Source organism: Eurypyga helias, unplaced genomic scaffold (genome assembly GCF_000690775.1).
Source record: "Eurypyga helias isolate BGI_N326 unplaced genomic scaffold, ASM69077v1 scaffold12710, whole genome shotgun sequence".
NCBI lineage: Eukaryota > Metazoa > Chordata > Aves > Eurypygiformes > Eurypygidae > Eurypyga > Eurypyga helias.
In genome coordinates, this window is record NW_010226301.1 from 49,343 (window position 1) to 59,646 (window position 10,304).

The following is a 10,304-nucleotide window of genomic DNA, read 5'->3' on the forward strand; positions in this document are numbered from 1 at the left end:
TAAATACCGAGCAGCCTGGAATCTTGCATGGCTGACACTTTGTTTCCAGCTTTGTGGTAAACAGCTGAATAGAAAGGACAAGGCACCAAGTCCTACACTGCACTCGCCAAGTACATCTGCATTTATGAAAACTTTCCCTAATTGAAAATCTAGTAGTTTCAAATGCTGTAGACTGAGAGTTTGGAAACCAGCTCAGGGGCTGCTAAGACAGCAATAAGCAGCAGTGGTTTTGAGCCCCCAGTTCAGGCTACGCCCCCACCCTCCTCTTTGTAATTCGGGCACTTGGGAGGTGCTAATAACATCTTTACAAATTCTAAGAAGGGAAAACTTTCTCTCTTTAGACTTCAGACACATTATTCTGCGGTTCTTCTCCAACTCCTTTTCCTTGCCATCTCCCCTGCCCCCACTTCTCCTCCTCCTCCTTCCCAGTATTTCCTCCTGGTTCTTTGAGATCTACTACACCAAAAATATTTTTGGAAATACCACAGACTATTGTTTTTATTAGTGACTGGAAAGCTTTGTAGTAGGACGCTTTTGTGTTTCATTTGTTTTCCTTGCTCTGGCACAGCTGTTTCTGTTTTAGCAGCATTAGAGAGATGGTTAAACTATTTGTGGCCTTTTCTAACCCAGCAGATCTCTTCCACGGAATGCTTCAAACTGAGTGACCGAAACTGTAACTAACAGGTTGTCTGTGTGGGCAGTTTTGTGCATAAAGTTACAATGCATTGGTTTTATGAGATCTTTTAATTTGTTCAGCAAAACACTGATTGCTGTGAAGCAAGTCCCAGTTTCCCTATAAATTTCCCCGCCAGAACATTGACAGAACCTTGACTCGGGAAGATACAGAACAGATGAAGCAGTAGATCTTGTTCAAACCTCGGAAATTATTAACGGAAAAGAAGTTTTACGTAGGTGTGGTGATCCCCACCTTAGCCAAGAGGGAATAGGAAGAAAAGCCACAGCAGTCGGTGGGGCAGAATGTGGTCTGAGAACAAACCTGCTGAAGGTGGTATGTAGCAGCTACAAATGTCTAGCTGGCCACTGTGGTTACAAGGAGGAAGATGGGAAATTAGGCAACAGGCATCCAGTCAGAGAAGGGTGACAGCAGAGAGTAGTAAATCAAGAATGAAGCAAACGAAAAGTGAAGTAAAATGAAAAAGTAAATGGAGAGTGAAAATGTAATACGTCTGTGCAAAAGCACCTTAAAAACAAACGGGAAAAGAGGAAATGAGTTGTATTGGGGGCTTCAGTGTTCACGCCTGGTGACATAATGTGATATTGGAAGTATGGGCTGATGAATGGCAGGAAAAGGAAAGATATGTGTATAGCTGAGCTGTGTCCTGCTTTATCCCCCTCTTCCCATGTGTTCCCACTGCCTCTGCTGGGCAGGCACAAGCAGCTGCACAGCGATTTAAGTTTAGAGGGTCGATCCGTTTGACATTGGTTTGGCAGTTTTCTTTCTGGCGAGGTCAGGAACGTGACGGACTGGGCTTGATTCGGTGTGTGGCTGTGTGAACCTAGGACTGGTACTGGGGAGGCGGTGAGAAAGAGCAGCTTGTAGGGACAGGGCAGGCAGCATCATCCCTGTCAGCACCTTGCAGCATTGGAAGAGCAGCGTATGTATCAGCCCGCTGCCCACCTATGATGCAGGTAGAGCAGGGAAAGGGCATACTGCATCTCCTACCTGCAGTAACGGTGAGCGTGGCTCTTCCCATTTGTGTGCAGTGGCCAAGGAAGCAACTGCACTTGTCAGAAATCACCGTCTTAGTGACACTGCAAAACAAAAGGCTGAGCGACTTTCCAAGCACGTTTTTTCTCTGCCTTTTCTGTCTTCCCCCCTTCATTAAAAATAATTGTTTTCAACTCTCCTGTCAGTTTTGCTGGGGGACACGTCAGTGGATTCATGACTGAATGAGGCCAGGGACAATGCAGAGAACAAAACCTGTGCCTGAAAGTCTTGAATGACTAAACTCTGCTGTCAGATGAAGATATTGAGGTAATAATAGGAAGATACGAGGACAGAGAAACTAAGCAGGACTCAGCAAGGGATTATGTATCTAGATGCATATTAGAGTAACTGGAGACTTGCTTCATGTTGGTAAGAAACTGTAGAAGATCAGACCTTGTATAATGCAGTTTATCCCGTGCTTTTCCTCTGTCTAAAAAATCGCAACAAAAGCATCAGTTTGAGCTGACATAAAATGCAGTATTTTCTACTTCAAGCTTTATTACAGTCGCAGAATAAAAATTTAAACAAAACAAAGAAAAAAACCCCCAAACCACCATGAAACGTGTACGTACAGGACTAGCTAAGATATAAGAATATAATTCCCTGTGGAATATTGTTAATGAGAAAAGATATGCATATACCAACTTCTGTAGCATCTGTAGACAATAGTTGTTTCCCTTTCTAGTGGATTATGTTGAGGAAGAACATACGCTACTTACATGTCTTGTATCCACAGAGACACCTAACTGCTTTCTGGGTGTGGGTCATTCAGTAGGCTTTATTCAGCGCAATACAGTAAAAGGAATTGTTCACCTATGTATTCCAAGAAGACATAGTGCTTCTGCCGGTGGGAATCCACCTCACAAGTACAGGAATATCTGTCGTCTGTCCTACAATGCTGTAACAATCAACATAGTTACGTTTAGCTCATCCCATGTTTTTCTGAATCAAATAGCAACACAGACATTTCAGACAAACCTTTTGGTACTGTTACCCACAGCACTGTTTGTCGCCTCTTACTAGACTCCGTTTATGTTCTTTGCGCTGACTGTTCTCCTGGCTGACTCATTTCAGGGCTCCAAAGAGTACGCCAGCTGGGGAAGAACACAAGATACTTCAGACGAAGACTTCATGAAATGGGCTTCATCATTTATGGCAATGATGATTCTCCTGTTGTCCCCTTACTCCTGTATATGCCTGGTAAGATAGGGTAAGTACTGAGAAAAACCTGTGGCAAAACAAACACTATCCAAGTTCGTATGTTATTTGGTATACACTGTGAAAACTGGAGTTATGTGTGGTAGGTGCTTTGCAAGGGAAGCATATGCTGTTAGGTGAATTCATCGTTTAGTTATGTTCTGGTTTAAATTTGGCCCTAGACTTAATTTTGAGCTATTCCAGTATTCAGGATTTTCAGAATTTCTTTCATGCTTTTTTATCTTGCTCTGGATTAATACTTTTGATAGTGTTTTGAATTTGAATTTTTTTTTTAATTTGTAATCATTAGAAGAGACATATTGCCTTTGGCATATGAATTTCTTTGGATCGATCATCCTTTTCCCTATCTGATCTCTGAACGGTCTTTGCATGTTTTACCATTCAGTACCTATCAACCAGCACTTGTGCACTGACTTGGAAACGCAGACCAGACGTCAGTAGTAGCATAACGTAAGGCATGAGCTGTAGGGATATTTGCAAGTCGCTTAGAGTGGCTATGTGCTCGGGGTCTAGTACATACCACACAGGAGGTTCCTTAAATGGCAGAGTAATTGTGAGAGCAAAGAAACCATCACACAGATTGTTTTACTCCTGTTGATGTGCAGTAACCCAGCTCTCACACCTTCCAGAAGCCCAACTTCTCCCACGCACAGGGACTGTGAATGTCCACACATTTTGATTTGCACTCGGAGCCTTTCATTGACATAAATAAATCATGTTTATTCCACAGTGTTCTCTCTGCCATCACACTTCTAGCATTTGACACCCACTTGGCTTTGTGGGCTGTTAGCATCAAAGAATCTCAGTCCTACTGGTAAAATTCTGGTTTTTATTGAATTCAATGGGAATATCACCATCCACTTCAATTGAAGACAGGATTTTACCCATTGTTTTATTATACTTGAATGTTTTCTCTCTGTGGTCATTCTATTGGAGATAATTTACTCTTATTTTTCTTCTTCTTCTCTCCTTAGGGCTTTTGCAAGACGCATGTTAGAAAAAAATATCGGGGTGGTTGTGGTTGGGTTTCCAGCTACTCCTATCACAGAATCCCGGGCTCGGTTTTGTGTGTCAGCTGCACATACACGGGAGATGTTAGACACGGTAAGCACAGCAGATGTCCTCCTGAAATTAACTTCAGGTGCGAAGGAGGTTGGGAGGAGCGGTGTGTCTGTTACTTTGAATCTCAATAATTCACTTTTGCATTTGTTTTTCTGGCCTTGTCACTTGATCTTTAAAGGCATTTTAGCTTCATATATTTTATTTTTTTTAAATAAATTATGGGACAGTTAACTTGCTATGTTCTTCTATTTCTAATAGTGACCAAATCTGCCATAACTAATAAAGACCTACATGAAGAGCACAGCAAGAAAAAAGTTAAATGCTAGGTCAAAACTATCAGAATAGGAAACCTGAAACAGTATGGAAATAATTGAAATTCAAGTTTTCCATACCCTTATTTTCATTCCATATTTCCACGTGTTTCTTGCATTGCAGAAGTATATGAAACAGCCTTGGGGGGAGGAGGGGGTGTGCGGTACAGGTGGAAATTGCAAACAGTATTTGGAACTGCCCGAACCTAATGAAGTTTAATCGGTGCTGTCTGGCCTCTCTCAGTTTTGTATCTTTCTCTGATATCAGAAATAGTTGGGAGTATGTTGAGACTTCCATCGTAAAGCTCCATTCCAGCACAGTCAGAAACGTGTTTAAAATAAACTCTTCTAAATTTTCCATCCCCCTTTTCTTGCCGAAGGTGTTTTTGGCCTGTCTTGTTCTTTCAGTCTTAGAATAAGCCAACTTAGAGGCATGAAACATAGAGGCTTAACAGAAAATTTGAGGCTTTGTTTTTCCTCTCTTTGCACAAGTATGATGGTCAAAGAAAAAAAACCCGTGAACATGGAAGGCATTTAAGTTAAAGATGCCACTCCTTCGTGCAGACAAGAATCTCTGCCTGCGGAGAGACCCTGGCTCTCCATTTGCATCCTGAGATTCATGTGGAGCTTGAGGCTGACTGACCAGCTCCCATGCCAGTGTAGACCCCTCTCAAACAACATCGAAAAATCTGCCTTGCATGTGTGCAGTGTAAAATTCCTTCTGCTCTTAAAGGTGCAGGAGTTACTAACAAGGTATAATCCCGTAAGGATAAAATCACACAGAACAGAGCGTAGCTACGTACCTGTGCTGATCATTGTCAGCTTTTGCCGTTTGACTGTGTAGGTCTTGGCTTATGTAACTAGGAACAGGCGATGAAACTGATCTGAAGATTGATACCTTGAAGTAGCTGCTTTGATTTTCTTCTTCTCCCTCCACCCCATAATGTCATCCCATTACATTTTTGGGTCACCATTGCATGTTCACTTTCTGCTACCTGCACATTGCTGCTTCCCGCTCCTAGTGAAGGGCTGAATCCCTCCCCAGCCATCCTTGTTGGACATGCTGTATTTTTGCTTTTGAAAGTGGAATCATTGTCGGAATACTTGTGGCATTCTTTAAATGTCCTTACAGTATGGGGGAATGGAAATGCCCTGGGTTTAATTACTTGCAGATGGAAAGTTTTTAGGACAAACACTTTTGTGAACATGCCTAAACCCAGGGTAACAACAGGTAACAAGCACAATGAAAACCTCTCCCTTCGGCAAAATTTGTTTTGAACCTCAGCCTGGAACTGAAAGGAGAAAAGATCCATGAAAGGGCAAGCTCCCAAGAATAACTTCCTTAATGACCTTGAAGCTATCTCTCTGCATAAACCATTACTAAATTACTCCTTTCTGTTCTTGAGCTCATTTTAGTAGCTTAACAGAAACAGGCTCAAAATCAAAATTGTTGCTTTCTCCTTTGATGCCAAAAGGTTGGCTGTTCCTGAATGTGGGTTAGATTCTGCAAAACACTGAGCTGCTTCTCTGTGGTATAGAGTTCCCTGGCTACTTTTTGAACCTACTGAGAGCTGAGGATGCAGCTCAGCAAATTGTATAACAATATCAATGCATTATTAATTATGGCGGTGATATTAATACAAGAAGATAATGGAATGCACTAAAAATATCTTCAACTATTCAGACTACGATAACTCTGAATCAGCACTATGGGCTGAGTCCCATCTAAAAAAGTGCAGTGGCAAGTCCAGTCTTTGGGACCTATAGGGAAATATTGAAGGTATTGCCTTACACATCCCTTTGGCACAAGCAAAGATTACTTTTTATCTGGATTATTATCTCCCTGTTCTTTTAGATAAAGGTAATTATTTTTAATCTGGGATCAATTAATGTACTTACTAATAAACCATAACCTACTAAAGGAAGACATTCTGTTCTTGTAGATGCTATTGTACATCTATGACTGCACTGACGTTCACTACAGAAGAATGAAAGCAAAATTTGCCCATTTACCCTTTAAACTTTCTTTAATTGATGTGTTTATGATCTTGTTCTGCTGTTAACATAGAGGTTGCTAGAATTTAATTTCTTTTGCAAGAGAATTGACACAGTGTAATGGTCTTACAGGTTTTGAATGCTCTGGATGAATTGGGTGATTTTCTACATCTGAAATATTCCCGGTATTCCAAGTCATCTCATCCTGAACTCTATGAAGAAACTAGGTTTGAACTTGAAGACTAAGTTTTCCACCCATGAAGAGAACTTTATGATGCTATGAAAGGGGGGAAAACCCGAAAACTAAAAAATAAGAATGCATTTCTTCCCTTCTCAGGACAATTTTTGTTTCTCAGTTAATTGAAAAGAGGGGAAGCTCGGGTGTCGCATTTTATTGTATCAAATTTCTGTGTTCAAGAGACTGAAATATTGATACAGATTTGCCTTCCCAGGAGATCTGTCCTTCTTACGGTATTTTTGATGCAGAATGAATGCATCCATTGATCAAGTTGCTACTGTACAGCTTTTGTTATGGCCCCTTTTTATGAAGAGGCTTCAGATAGTCGTAATTGTGACTGAAATAATAAAGTTTAAAAACTGGATGTATTCCAATGTAGTATGGTAATATAGCTGAGCTTCATCAGTGAGATTGACTTTTATCTGTTAAATCAAGACATTGGTGTGGACTGCTAGGGAGGAGTGAGCAAAAGTAACCTCTAACTAAGTTGCCCCATCATGCAATCGTCCAAGGACAGAAAATGTTAAAAGGCAGCTAATGCTGAGAACAAGAAGAGTATCCTGATCAGATCATATATTTCTGACAGCAGATTATGGGAAAGGGGAAATGCCTTCTCCCCTCCATGGACCCTTTCTCAGACGCTTAAATATAAACCACATAATGTACAAAAATTTGGGATTAGACATAAACAGAAATGCTTTTCTGCTAACACATTTGACCTACAGCCTTTCATATCTTATCACAATGCAAGTTCTTCAGCAGGCTTGTTCCCTTTTCGTGTAGCAGTAGTAAATAATTTTAATAACCATTTAACTTTCCCGTAAAATCCTTGATCAAAACAGTCAGATACTTGCAGTTCACAAACTGCAGATGACATTTATGGGCCCATTGCTAAGTTTCTTGAACTACTTATGGGCTTAATAAATTCACTAACAAGTACATAATGCTGAAGCTGTTAGTTATACAGAATGTGAAGTTCAAGATACCATAAGCAGTTCTGCCACCTGTTAAATTGAAAACTCCACCATTTCTAAATGTGCTAAGTCATCCACTTAATAACATTTCTTGAAATATTCTTGTCTGGTTTATGCATGTCAGGGGTTATTTTACTTGTCTAGCTGCAGACTTTTTTGAGTGGGTTTATTGTTGTTTTTTGGGTTTTTCTTTTTAAATAATTGATTCTGTCATCTGAGGGGAAAGATGTCCTTTCCCCTTTTCCACTGCCTGAGTGAAAAATGCTCAAAGATACTTGAAGGAATTGTTGCAGCTGGCAGCTTCTCTGTACTGCTTGCAGCAGCATTATTGTCAGGCTTATGTGGGCTGAGTCGTCTGAAGGAGATCCGAGGCTCTTTCCTTTTCTTGCAGTGTTGAAAAGCGGTTCTGCAGCTTTAAGAATGAACTCCAAACCATTCCACACTATCAAATGTCATTGTAAACACATCAGATGAGAGATGTTTAGCCTTTCTGTTGCACAGATGTACCACACTTTCATGTTCTCTTGAAAGCTGTGGTGTAAACTTAACCCACAGCTGCAATATTAGATTTAAGAACAGAACAATTAAATTGTGGAGTACCAATTACACTATATTACTCCCTGCTTGTTAAAGCAGCTTTCAGGATATAACAAGGCTGATTGGTTATGAGGGCCCATTTTTGTTGGATTTTTGTTGTTGTTGTTGTGCAAGTTAATAAAAATCCAGTGGTGCTATAACTTTAAGAATTTATTACAACACATTCCATAATATCAAATATCGGCTTTAGGAAACATATATCAAGGGCTGGGGGAGGACTAAATGGTGTCATATGATTCTTCACTGTGGTAGAGAGACCTGAAAAACAGTGCAGAGGTTCAAGGGAGCTGTGTTTGTGGCTAAGAGCAAACTCACTGTATGAATACTAAAATACTCAAGCACAGGACAGAGAAATTAAGAAACATGAACTTTGTCTTTGAGTAACCGGGTGATTTATGATGTACAGCTTTGTTACATGCAGGGTGAGTGCACTTACTGTGAAGGAGATGCACGGAGAAATTTCTGCAACCTGCTTCTCGAGGAAAAGTACTGAATTTGATCTATTGCGTTTTGATCTCTATTGCTGAACATCTGCGGCCAGATCCTCAGTTGACTTCTGACCTTCCATCTTGGGGTATACAGCCGTAGTTTATATTTCAGCAAACATTATTACACGTGCTGTTGCAGGCAACACGCTACTTCCCTCATAGAGAGGCCTGAGATTGATTAAGCTACAGAATGATCACTTTTTGTCCCTCTACAGGGGAATGTTTTCTGTCTAAAGCTGAATTCCTCCTGCCCTCAGAACATTACTCTTCTCTCATATTAAGGAGACAGGACAGCTATTTTTCAGAGACTGTTGGTTGATTTATTATATGCTCTCTTCTGATTTCTTCCATCCCTTACACATTGGAGAAAGCACAGGCTGACTATCCCTGGGCTTCGGGAACAGTTAGGGAGAAATCCCTGTTCCACTGGTGCAATAATAAAACTCCCAGGAAATTCAGACTTTTAGATTTTCCCCGTGAGGCTTAGTTATGATCTGGCACTCGCTTTTCCATCAGCGTAATTTCAGTGGATTTTTTTCTGATTTACATTCATTTTAATACATTTAGAGTTGATCAGCACTTGGAGACTCTATTTTAGCTAGCTTAAGAAAAAAACTGATGGAGTACTTATTAAGGAATTAGCACATCTAGCATAAGGTTCATATATTTCCTAGAATATACTCCATCTTCAGGCATGCATGGGAGATATAGTTCGCTGTAATTGTTTTAGAAGGTGTTGAAGAATGGCCTTCAAGGAATAAAAATGGCTCAAGTTGTTGTGTTTTAGTCCAGTAGAAATGTAAGTACACACTAACTTTCTGTTGGCAAGCTTCAATTTCAGCATCTTGTTATCCTGCATGAAATCTTGTTTGCCCTTCATGCCATGGGAAGACTCAGGAGCTCTCTGACAGGCTGAATTGTTTGTCCTTTCCTGTACCTTTATCCCACCTCCTCTTCTAGAAAGCTCTCACTTCCTGAGCTTATCCAACTTGTCAAGGTGTTTCCCACATCCACTTCTGCCTCTTCACACTGTGTTCTCTGTTCTGCTAGTTTCTGTCCTCTGCGTCTAGGGGAAAGCATGCTGCCAGCTGCGGAGGACTTGAAGTGTAACAGTTGGCTTTTTAGGCATTGCCTCGCTCTGCCTGCCTTTCCTGGAGTCCTCACCAGCTCCTGCAGACTTTAATCTTTCCTTTCCAAATAAAAGCTTCCCACTGATGGTGCTAAGTTTCCAAGCTGAACTGACTCTGAACTGTCTAAGCTGTTGAACCAAGAATGGGTTTGAGCCATCACTCATGCAGTCGTAGATCGGGTTAAATCTTCTTTTGAAGTCAATACTGTTGGTTTAAAACTAGTGCAACCCTGAGAGCAACCTGTCCATGTGAGGCAAGCTGCCTGCTTTTATTTCAGAGGGGTTTGAACGCTGACGTCTCCGGACTATTTTACAGCCGCTGCTCTTCGCAGGAGACCAAGATACGGGAGTGGATTTATTTCAGGTAGGATTTCAATTTTCTTTCCCCCAACCCTCCCAAATGCATTTGGTTGAAGGTGCATCACATATTTCCCTGTCCTGCTGAGACCAGGAACAAAATAATGATGTAAGAAAAGCAATCTGCACTAAAGGTGTTTATGTACTTTCTAGCCTGCTTAGAAATCCAATAGGGATTCTCTAATATACGATCTGCTTTTTATCTG

General features: G+C 40.8%; 1 protein-coding gene across 1 annotated transcript in view; it reads left to right on the top strand.

Annotated features, from left to right (window-relative positions):
* The window catches only part of SPTLC3 (serine palmitoyltransferase, long chain base subunit 3), a 54,034-nt gene extending 47,122 nt beyond the window's left edge, over positions 1-6,912 (top strand). The window contains exons 9-11 of the mRNA XM_010152540.1: positions 2,804-2,939; positions 3,922-4,051; positions 6,448-6,912. Of these exons, the coding sequence (XP_010150842.1) occupies positions 2,804-2,939; positions 3,922-4,051; positions 6,448-6,561 (380 nt within the window). The 3' untranslated portion in view covers positions 6,562-6,912. The remainder of the gene's footprint in view (positions 1-2,803; positions 2,940-3,921; positions 4,052-6,447) is intronic.
* The last annotated feature ends 3,392 nt before the right edge of the window (positions 6,913-10,304 follow it).